General features: G+C 34.9%; 1 protein-coding gene across 1 annotated transcript; it reads right to left on the minus strand.

The window, feature by feature from the left end:
* Positions 1 to 10,345: 10,345 nt before the first annotated feature.
* LOC124930105 (topless-related protein 2-like) lies at positions 10,346 to 11,783 on the minus strand. The gene is made up of 4 exons (XM_047470467.1): positions 11,532 to 11,783; positions 11,298 to 11,411; positions 11,057 to 11,215; positions 10,346 to 10,652 (listed from the first exon to the last, which is right to left on the minus strand). Exons 1-4 carry the CDS (start codon positions 11,702 to 11,704, stop codon positions 10,346 to 10,348), a joined length of 753 nt encoding a protein of 250 aa, XP_047326423.1. The 5' UTR covers positions 11,705 to 11,783.
* Positions 11,784 to 12,037: the final 254 nt, after the last annotated feature.

A 12,037-nucleotide genomic window follows, 5' to 3' on the forward strand; every position in this document is an offset into this window, starting at 1 on the left:
TAGGCCGAAGATCCTCAAGGACGAGGAAGAAAATCGTGGGGGAGACCGCCCACATGACCAGGAGAAAAGTGTGGGAGACCGCCCACCTAGGAAGGGGCATTCACATAACAACTCTGTGGGGAAGATCGACGACTTGAGTGAGCCAAGAGTGTGTCATATATGTGGTTCCCATAATCACATAAAGTTTATGTGCCCATTCAAGGGGGAAAAGGTTGCAGCAGTGAAAGGACACTAGTCTTCTGAGGAAGAGGAAGGGACTTGGGTGGGTTCCTTGAGACTGCTCAACGCTACAAAGACTAGTGTTGCGAAGCCGGTCAAGGAAACAAGGAGTGGCTCTTTGTTCGTGGAAGCCTGGATCGGGGGAAGATGCATTAAGGCACTAGTGGATACAGGGGCTACACACAACTTCATGCGAGAAGGAGTAGCCAAGGTGTTGGGTCTACGGATCAGCCCAACAAGAGGGACGGTGAAGTCCTTCGATGTAGCCAAGCCGGTGGCCAGGAGGCTAGGAAAGTGCACACCAAGATCGAAGACTGGTATGAGACAGTCTCGTTTACCTTGGTCCCAATGGAAGACTACGATGTAGTGTTGGGACTACAATGGTGTGATCAGTACGCGCTTGCATAATGCCTTATTCCAATTCCTTAATCATCTTGGATCACGGGAAGTCTAGCGTGATTCCAACAAGGAAAGAATCTGTGTGAATTGTCATGTTCTCGGCAATGCGATTCAGTCGAGGTCGCAAATGTGGTAAAGGGGCTTTTACCACTTTTGCTAGGGTGGATGATGGAGAAGGTTCCAAGGGGAAAGGACAAGTACCCAAGGAAGTACAAAGGAGGTGCAAGGGCTTCGAGCGGCTCAAGGCTAAAGGCACAAAACCATCAGATCCAAACAGTTTGGCCACAGGCAACGTGGGCCAAAGTCAATCCGCCTTCACTCGCGTCAAGTCCATGGGAAGGGATGCAAGGTGTGCAGTCAGGAAAGGGGACGGTGGAAGGGGGAAGTTGCCCCCACAACAGTTGAAGTATTTGCGGTATGTGCTCAAGGGGCTTTTACGCAGATTCGAGGGACCATTTTCAATCGAGAGACGTGTGGGAGATGTCTCATATCGGTTGGAGCTGGCGCCATAGGTGCACCATATGCCGTGACGTGCAAGGGGGAGGAAGAGCACTCAGGGGATGCTAGGAAGAAGATCACAAAGCATCGTTCTAAGGTCGTGCCGAGGTCGTCCACGACTTAGGTGGGGGAGAATGTTACGGTCCATTAGTATGGGGTGCACATGTCAATCCTACAAGGTGCATTTTCCAGAATATTCAAGTCTTGGGTCATTTCTGGAACTCTCAAGAATCCTCTAGGAGTTCCTGAATTTTGGTTGGTCATGGAACTCTCTAGATTTATCTAGGAGTTACCCTTTTGTGAGTGAGGTCATGGAACTCTCTAGAATTTTCTAGGAGTTCCTCTTTTTGTAAATAGGGTCATAGAACTTTCTAAAATTCTTTAGGAAGTTCCTTTTGTATGTAAGGTAGGAGAACTCTCTAGAATTCTCTAGGAGTTCTCATGTATAGGTGCTAGTAGAATTCTCTAGAAACCTCTAGGAATTCGTAGGATTAGTTTAATAATTGAAGAGTCTAGAAATATCTAGGACAATGAAGATCTAGAATGATCCTTCCACTTGTATATAAACAAGTCTAGGTCATAGAATGAACTCAAATGTTCAAAATACTCAACACTTGTAATACCTCACTCTTGTAAGCAATAAACAAGATATTCTCCAAGCTCTTTCTCTCTCAAATTGTTCCATCTTCTTGCATCTTTTAAGAGGCTGACTAGCTAGGATTGTGGAAATCTAACCTAGTGTCGCGCGTTACGAGAGAATATTCGGTGACCGAATTTCTGCCCGTGACATATGATTAAGGATGACAATCAAAGTACCCTAAAAACTGGTTAGTAACATTTATACATTCTAAAAAAAACAGAGATTACAAACAGAAAAGACTACATTCAAACCTAACTATCCCAGCCCAGCATTTTCCCATGCCATCCGTTTTCATTGAGAGGCTTTCTTCCCCTTCCTCTATCGATGAAAGGAAACTGTATTAAAGAGGATGATGAGTATTGTTGTTTCTCATTTTGAATTCTCTCTTTGTATGACTCTGTTCTGATTTGATAGAAAGAATTGTTTCTAAGAATTTCAGGGTTTTTATCTTTATAATCTTCAACTTGAATTTCTGTGTTCTTGCTTTTCTTATCTTTGGCTCCAGCTTCAGACTCCACATTGGTTTTGGAATCTTCTTTATCGGCCTTAGAAATTTCTGTTTCAGCTTTGAAATTCTGAGTATCTTCCTCTTGAGTTTCTTCAACGACAACTTGAGGTTCATCTTCTATTTTCATCCTAGTACTTCGTATTATAGCAAATTTTCTTTTCCTCTTCACCTTGATTCCCTTACTTTCTTTTCTTCACTGTTTTCCTTTTTCCCAGAATCCTTCTTACTTCCTTCTACATCTATTTGATCTTTAAGTTTAGCCTCCTTTATTTCCTTCTTTTTCTTTTCCGCTTCTTGGTATTTCTAGTTTTTTTGCTCTTCTTCTTTAGCTTTATCACATTTATTGTAGAATAAAGTGTTACAAAAAGCACAACTCTTTGGTTTCTATTCATAAGAGATCTCTATGACATTGTTCTTTCCTTTTCTGTCAACAATTGTTCATTGGCAGAACACTCCTAGGATGCACTTCAATGCTAATTCTAGCAAAGGACAAGTGCTCTCTTTCTTCAGTTATTGGGTCCATATATAATAGTTTCTCAATTGTACATGCAAAATGACTAATTGCTTCAGCATTGTAGATATGGGCTGGAATATTCCAAACCATGAACCAAATTTGGGTCATTTCCTTTGGTTTTCTCTATAGATTTATCTCTTCTGACAACTTTTCCAGTTTCATGCAATTTGATCATATGTATGTATGTCCTTTCTCCAGGATTTCTTTCAAATTTGAGACATTTTTAAACTGTAGAAAGTAGAAGTCATGTATGTTTACAAAAACTTTTTCAAGTCTCTTTTCTCTCCACTATTTAATTAGAGCCTCTTTGGTAGTTGGGAATGATACTCTGTTTTTTCCAATGAAGTATCCAATAACAAACTCCCAATCTTCAATACATTTCTCCTCTACTTTTAAAGGCAGTTTGAATTCAAATGGTAGGTTGAGTACCTCTACCTTTGTTTGAATATCTCCGATCTTTTGATTTTGACTTGTGCTAACTTGGTACTTTCCCAGCCACACTACCAAACACCTTGAGATGAAAAACACTCGGCTTCATACCACTCCAAATCTCCTGAGGCGCCTTCTCTCCTAACTTTGCATGTGAACATCTATTTTGCACATAGACTGTGCACTACACTACTTCTTCCCAAAACTTTTTCAACATATTCTTTCCTTTCAACATAGATCGAACCATATCGAGAATAGTTAAGTTCTTTCGTTCCGATATATCATTTTACTATGGAGAATATGGAGCAGTCAAGAAACGCTTGATTCCATGTTCCTCGCAGTATGTGTTGAACTCGGTAGAAATGAACTCACCTCCTCTATAAGATTGAACTGCTTTGATTACTTTATTTGTTTCTTTCTCCACCATCACTTTAAATTTCTTGAAGGTTTCAAACACTTCTGAATTTTCCTTTAGAAAATAAGCGCACGTCTTCCTTGAAAAATAATCAATTAAAGAGAGGAAGTATCTCTTACCACTGAATGATTCTAGAGTTATTGGCACACATAAATTAGTATGGATCAGTCTGAGTTGCTCCTTTGCTCTGTATTTAGAACTGCTTTGGAAAAAATTCCTCACTTGCTTCTCGATCACACATTTTTCATAGAACAACTTTTTTGAATATAATGTTAGGTAGTCCAAGAACCATCTCCTTTTTTACCAGCTTGTTCAATCCCCCGAAGTGAAGATGGCCAATGCCACTTCATGGCCTCATCCCCTAGATTAATTTGCATACATTTATCTTGAACTATTTTAATCTCAAGTTTGTACATACAATTTTTCTTAATTTTTACCTAGGCATTGAGCCTCATGAGTTTATCCTTCAATTGAAGTTCTCGGTCCTACATCAGAGTCGAGTACCCTTTTTCCGTCAACTGCCCCATGCTCAATATGTTATTTTGAGACCAGGTACGTAGTTAATATTTGATCTCTCTAATTCCCCTTTTTTTGTTGATACATGATCGTTCCTCGACCTTTAACGGCTACTTTTGAAGCATCGCCGAAAGAAATGGATCCGGACTCCACCTTTGAGAGTATTTTAAATAAACTCTCGTCACTACACATGTAGTTACTTGTACCAGTATGAGTTATCATAACTGCACGGTTTGATCTCAGTTTCGAGAATTTTAATCACCAACAACAATCCTTCATCCTCTTTCTCATCAAAGAAGTTTGTTGGTTCCTACATTTTCTTCTCGAATCTATAATCTTTGGAAATATGACTTAGCTTTCCGTAGTTGTAGCATTTTATCGAGTAATAATATTTTGCAACAAGTCCATATTTTCCATAATTATAACGCTCAATATTGTTGTTTGTGTTCCGGCCACCCTTGGACATGCCAGTTGTGTTGGTCGGCTTGCTCACTTCCTCATCCTCCTCTTCCTCTACCACTTAGGCATTTGCCTGTTCCTCTTCCTTCGGTACTCTGAGCATAGAGCACATTTGCCTATTTTATTGTTGTCTTCGCTTAGAGAGATTGTTCAAGGGACTCCCCTTCTTAAGTTTTTTTCTTTGCTCATGCGTTTTTAAGGACCTAACAAGCTCTTCAATGGTGAGCGTTGATAGATCCTTGAATTCCTCTATTGTGTACACGATATTTTCGAAACTATATGTTAATGACCTCGAAATATTTTCAATAACTCGGTTTAATGAAAGACTCTCACCATTCTGATTCAACTTGTTCACTATGGTCTCCACCCGACCAATAAACTCAAATACACTTTTTTTATCCTCATATTTTCCAGATGACCGCTTAGGGTTTGAAGTCGGACTTTCTTGACCCGTTTGTCTATTTTGTTTTCTATTTCAAGTGTATTTCATGTCACTTGAAATACAAAGCCACCATATCTTTAACTTGAACAACCTTCAACGTGTTTAAATGGGCATTTGAATACCCCTCTGTGTTCATCGGTTCCTCAAACCCAGTCTCGAAAACATCTCAGTTATCTTAGGAACTGAAAAGGTCCTTCATCTACACCTTCCAATTGTCGTAGTCGATGCCTTTTGTCAACTTGGGTAGTGAGATGCCATTTGTTAGACCTACCATTTCTCTCAAGTGTTTACACTCAACACACACACCACACAAAGCTCTTGGTCGCTCCTTTTTCTCTCTACCAGCGCACACCGCGTCGTTCTCTTTTGAGATTGGAAAGTTCTCTCATGCTCACCTCACACATAATAGTTTGAAACCAATTTTTTAGTAACAGGTGGGCAAAATATATTTCTTCTTATTCATCTCAAATAGATTCTTACAACACTTTATAGGAAAGCATAGACTCTTCATATGCTTAACTCTTCAAATGATAAAATAAATTATTTTACATATTGAATAGTTCTAATCCAAGTCTCTTTGTTATCTCACTCACTCCTAAATTATTATTATTACTCTAGGAATATCAAACATCAAAAAACTAAAAACTAATTAATTTCCAAGATCCTTAACCCTAGAGCTCTAATACCATGTTAAATTCTTGAAAAGAAAGATGTAAACTAGAACATGTATTAATGAAGCTGTTAAACAATCACAATCCTCCATTAAATTATACCATTACATTATATAAGAGTTTCGATATTAATTACAACTAATAAAGCTAACCTAAAAATTATTCAAACTAATTAACTATTTTAGTTACAAGCTAATTAATAATGTTATTATTATTTTTAAAAAATATCATAACAAATTCCTTCTCAGGTCAGCCATCTATATGCATAAATTTTATATGTGTTTTCTAGAATTTAAGGCAATCATTTAATAGAAGATGATGAGAAGTTGTCTATGAGGAACATTCTATATTATCAGCAGTTGGTAGTCTTATGTATGTTATGGTTTATACTAGACCCAATATAGCGCACGTTGTTAGTTTGGTGAGTAGATATTTATCAAATACAGGAAGACATCATTAGAAAATTGTGAAGTAGATTATGAGATATCTCCGGGGAATTAAGAATCTTTGACTGACTTTGGGATATGAGAAGCCTATGTTAATTGGATATACTGATTCGAATCTTGCTGAAAATTTGGATAATTAAAGATCTACTTTAGGATATTTGGTGGCTTTTGTTGGGAGAGTCTTAAGTTCACAATCTAAATTGCAAAAGTGTGTTAATCTTTCTACTACCGAAGTCGGGCTTTTAGTTGTTGTGAAGGCAACAAAATAATTATTGTTGTTGAAAAAAATCACAATAGAACTTGAGTTGAAATATGAAAGGTATATCTTATTTTGTGATAATTAAAGTGCAATTCATCCTACATGGAATTCTTAATTTCACTCAAAGTCAAACATATTGAAATCTGTTATCACTAGATTCATGATGTTTTGGATGATAAGATGTTAGAACACGAAAAGATTAATACAGATGATAATGGATGATATATGATGACAAAGGTGTTGTCACAAAACAAGTTCGAGTTATGTCACACACTTGTCGGGTTGACATTGCACTCCAACTAGTCGATCGTGGGAGTTTGTTGGGTTCTTTCATCCTAGTTAGAGAGACCCAACTTGGTGTGGGATTTATTTAGGCACACATAATATAATGTGAAGTGACATTATATTTTTATCTAGGTTTTTTGTGAACAATAATAGAGAGAGCAGAGCAAAACAAATTTAGGGTTTGGTGTAACAACTAGAGATGATTTCTGATTGTTAGAGTTTGCACCGTTTGATCGACTTCAAACTTTGACAGCTTGTTGGTTATTTTTAGGGTTACGTTCTATACGGTGAATATGTGTATTATGAGGATTCTAAGTCATTCCAATAGAAAACTAGAATTACAGAATTGGTATGGTTGGTTACCTTGCTCTTTATAGTTTTTTATTGTTATTTCCAAAATTATTGTGTGATTTTGATGTAATTGATTAGTGACTCTAGTTTAATTATATCTATAGTGGATTTTTAAGTGGCTTATACGAGTCACGTGGTTTTACTCTTGATTTGGAGAGGTTTTATTGTTAAATTTTGTTTTGCTCATTTATTATACTCAATTAATTGAGAAAGTGTTCTAAGTCTTCTAACAACTCTTTTGATGAATGGTATGTGTCGGGAAACGATGATCTTGGAAAAGATATCCTAGAGCTATATAAGAATTTGAATTTCACATAGATAATCTTGCCCCTTCAAACTAAATAACATTCGAAATTTAATTAATTAGGTCTCAAACTTCTAAATTAACTAGATTCATCCTCCTTGAAGCTAACTTACCAGGATCACTAATTTAGCACATTCAATTCTGCCTTAGTTTTTTTTTATCCATTTCCAATATAGAGGTGTTGGCTTGTTTGTTTGAAGTAGAAGTTACATTAAACAAACAAAAAAATATACATTAACAAATCAACCAGGTTGATTGTTTTGGGTTTGGGAAGAATTGATTAAAAATATGTTTTTGATCTTGATCATGATTATTTATAAAGAAAACAAAGAAACAATTAAGTTATTAAGTTATTTAGATTAGTAGTTAAGTGGGACTTTGGATCCAAATCACATATTTATAAATTATTATGGATCAGTATCTAGCTACTCTTATGAAATGAGATACTTGACAAAATAATTTTTTTTTTTAAATAAATTTATATACAATTCCTTTTGGAAGCTAATTTGAGATCTCTAAAAGAAAATCTTTCAATTGGAAAACTTGTTTTAATGGGATAGACATTGTGAAATATCTGCTTAGACACGGAATTCTGATCGAATTTGTCTGTACTTTTTTTAGTAAGGAAGTCTAGACCATTGAACATATTTTTTTTTGGTTTGTGAGAGGCTCTTTATGATTATAATTTTTTCAGTTTTGTAGGCTGTTCAATTCGATGAATGGTTGTGGTCCTGTGGAACCAATCAAGCCTAAGCTGAGTATGAATTAGTGTGACTACTTTATTTATTGTGAATATTTGTGTCTTAAGATAGCCCAGTCGCTATTTATGTTTTAATTCGTAAATGAAAATGGTAATAGAGTTGCTCATACAATTGCAAAATCTTGCTAATAAATCTGCCTTGAATCATATTTGATCTTATAATCCAAATGAGGAAAATTTATGTATTGTTGTAAAGATAAATGGAATATAATATTTTTTGAACAACAAAAAAAGAGAATAAAATATTTCATTTAAGAAAAATGATAGAGAACGAAATTGGTAACGAAACTAAGACTATGAATCTTATATGGTCTTTCACATTTATAGAAGAGATATAAGAAAGAAAAAAACTAAAAGAAATAAAATGAAATGAAAAATAAATGTGCCCCTCTTCTTATTCTTCTTCCTCTTCCTCTTCCTCTTCCTCTTCCTCTTCCTCTTCCTCTTCCTCTTCCTCTTCCTCTTCCTCTTCCTCTTCCTCTTCCTCTTCCTCTTCCTCTTCTTCTTCCTCTTCCTATTATAAAGATGGTATTTTTTTCGCTAATGAGATGTATGCTTAGCGCCATTTTTAAGTTAAAAAAATTATTTTTTTAAAAATAAAAATCATTTTCACCGCTAATGAACTGTATGTTCAACTCGAATGAACTGCATGTTGAACGTTTTTTTTAGTTAAAAAACATAGTTTTTTTCAAAAAAAAAAATCATGTTTAAAGTCATTAAACTGCATGTTCAGCGTCTTTTTCAATTAAAAAATTTAGTTTTTTTTCAAATGTTTTTTTTCATGTTTAGTGTTATTGAACAACATGTTTAGCGCGAATGAATTACATGCTCAACGCGAATGAACTGTGTGCTCAACACATGTTTTAGTTAAAACACTTAGTTCTTTTTTAATGTTCAGAGTCATTAAACATTTAAACTGCATGTTCAACGTTTTTTTCAGTTAAATAACATAAATTTTTTTCAATGGAAGATGAAGAGGCGCACGATTTGGATTTTAATTTTTTTTGCTTTTTTTTTCGCTCCTACACATGAAAGTCCACATAAGATTTGTGGTCTTGTTTTTGTTACAACTTCGTTGTCCCTATCATCCCTCAAGTTAGATAAAGTATTCATAAAAAATTAAATGTATAGTTAGAATGAATGGTAAGAGAAGAGATTTGATAAAAATAAAAATAAAATAGTTTCAAATAATTCCTATATCAACCTGCCCAAGAAAAAAAATAAAACAAACGATAATTAACAACCATATGGTCTTTGCTATTTGAAAAAATAGTAATAACTCGTGGTGTTTTTAACACTAGAGGCATGCATTTGAAGGTTAGTGGTGGGGAGTTACATACAAATGATTCTCAAGAAGCATACTCACTTGTAACTCAAAATGCAATTTTTTTTAGTATTAATGATGATGTCGGTTCAAGCTACAAATTCAAACCACATAATTTTCTTGCATAATTATTTTCCGCATTGTTTTTGAATCATATTATATTGGTCTTATAACTAAATTTTAAAAGTGCTAAGTCAAAAACTTTTAGATTGACATGTTCGGTTAGCATCACTAAAAACATCATAATTAAAAATTTAACCGTGACTTATGAGAGAAACTTCTCTGTATTAAAAATTGTAATCAAAAGAACTACATAAATCTATAAAGTGGGTTTATTCTATAATTTTATTTTTGCTAAAGAGGTCAGTTTTTATTTATTGAAAGTGTTTCAAAAACAACAGAAAAAAACAAAATTGGTCTAACAGATGATCAAAAGTTCAAAACACTTTCAAAACAAAGATGATGAATCTTACTAGTCAACTGATTTGTATAGCCCGACCCATCTTCAATCTAATGATTGAAATTTTGCAAAAAAATGTCAGACTAAACACCAATTAATGGTATTGAATCGACTAGTGAAACCTATGACAATTGTAATAGCATCATGTCACATTCATGTGACAATATCATTATTCTACGATAAATCTTAATAAAACTATGTAGACTTTTCTAAAGAAACCATTAAAAGTTCTCCATAGCTAAAAACCATAAGCAACCGGGGAGAACTAGCAGTAGCCAGTCGGGGGCAGGCATAAGTTCACATCAACAATGTTCAATTTTGAACATTTTCAAAGAGTTCAGAAAAGGTAAAGAAAAAACCAAGAAGTACGGTACAAACACAAAAACAAAGTCAAACAATCAATAATCAACCAAATGGCTAGGCTACTTGGCTGATATCCATAACAATCACTCACGGTTATGAGTCCTCTGACTGCTGGTCGGGTTCTTAGTATTCTGACCGCTCGTCGAGCCAGCAATGTTCTGACCGCTCGTCGAGCCAGCAATGTTCTGACCGCTCGTCGAGCCAGCAAAGTTCTGACCGCTCGTCGATCCAGCAATGTTCTGACCGCTCGTCGAGCCAGCAAAGTTCTGAGCGCTCGTCAAGCCAGCAAAGCCACGCACGGCATGTGAAGGGCAACGATGATCCTCAAAAAGACTTCCCATAGTTATATCTGGAACAGAATTTGCACATTGGAAATGCTGCCACTTGATACTACAAAATAACATTCCAGATTAATTAAAAATGTCTCAAATTTCTATATTAACTAGATTCAACTTCATTGATCCTAACTTATAAGGATCACTAATTTAGCACATTCTTACCACATCTAACATGATAACAGTTATTCATTTCCATTGTTGTTAATTTAAACAAACAAAACATATAGGCATTAACAAATCAACCATGTTGATTGTTTTAGGTTTGGGATCATGATTATCTATCTATAAATAGACTAATAGTAAAGTGGGACTTTGTATGAAATCACATCATTTATAAATTACTATTTAGCCGTCTCTATCTAGTCTTATTTCACATAAATCAATATTCGAATGAAATATTTAACAAAAAAAATATATATATAAATATTTTTTCGTTCAAACATAATAAATTATTACCTTTGAGCCATCAGATTTTTTAGTCTGTCTCTTTCTACTGCAGGAAGTTTTGTCTTCTCCTTGATAATGGGATGCGCCATGAACAACATCTTGAGCTCACTTACTAGCATAGTTCTTCCCTCAGAGTGAGTAGTATAATTAGCCAGTTCAGAGTGTTCTCTGTATGTGTACAAAATTTTAAAAAATTAGCAACCAAATTAAGATACATAATTAAGTTGTCTTGTTTATTCATTCACATAACCTGAAATTGGTCATAGTCAAGAGCCAAGTTAGCTCATTATACAGATCAGAATTGAACTTTGAATACTCCTTCAGATCACCCCTCAATGTGTCAACAGCAGTAGTCATATCTTTCCTATTTACAATATAAACATTCAATATCAATACATAAAATAAGATCAAGATGGACTACAACATTATGGTTCGAGTTCTGAATAGTTATTTAGTCTAAAATAAACATGTGCATAATACTTGCCTGTCCAAAGCCTCCAAATACTTGTGTTTTGCCATCAGAAATAGAACTATGATCGAGACAGGGTGATCATCAACCTTAGTGAAGGACAAGAAATACTTTTGTGCTTCATCCCATTTTCCATCGAGTACTAATGTGTCGAAATACTGGACATCGAAGTAACATTTAGATTCCATTTGAAACCTAAAATTATATCAACAAAATGTAATTAGAATTAAAAAAATTGTTTACTCATGACTGACTATATATGCTTATTGTTTGTCATATTAATAATCCAAAAGTTTATCATATTAATCAATGGGTTCAAGATATATACTTGTGAACAGTTTCTTCAAGATTAGCCTGTTTCAAGAATTGCATTACAAGGATCATGATCTCTTTGTCATTCAGTCCTTCCGGCTTCTCCATTATCTTCCTTTCTATAATTACAAAATAAAAATTATTAATTCAAACATGAAAAATAGTCTTATGTAAGAGATTAAAAGTTGTAGACGATGTCGTGCTAGTCG

This window comes from Impatiens glandulifera, chromosome 3, assembly GCF_907164915.1.
Source record: "Impatiens glandulifera chromosome 3, dImpGla2.1, whole genome shotgun sequence".
NCBI lineage: Eukaryota > Viridiplantae > Streptophyta > Magnoliopsida > Ericales > Balsaminaceae > Impatiens > Impatiens glandulifera.

Coding starts and splice junctions, on each gene's coding strand:
- LOC124930105 (XM_047470467.1), bottom strand. CDS start 11,704: ATGGAATCTAAATGTTACTTCGATGTCCAGTATTTCGACACATTAGTA. Junction 11,412..11,531: donor TATTTGGAGGCTTTGGACAG/GCAAGTATTATG, acceptor TATTGTAAATAG/GAAAGATATGACTACTGCTG. Junction 10,653..11,056: donor AAAAATCTGATGGCTCAAAG/GTAATAATTTAT, acceptor GTTATTTTGTAG/TATCAAGTGGCAGCATTTCC.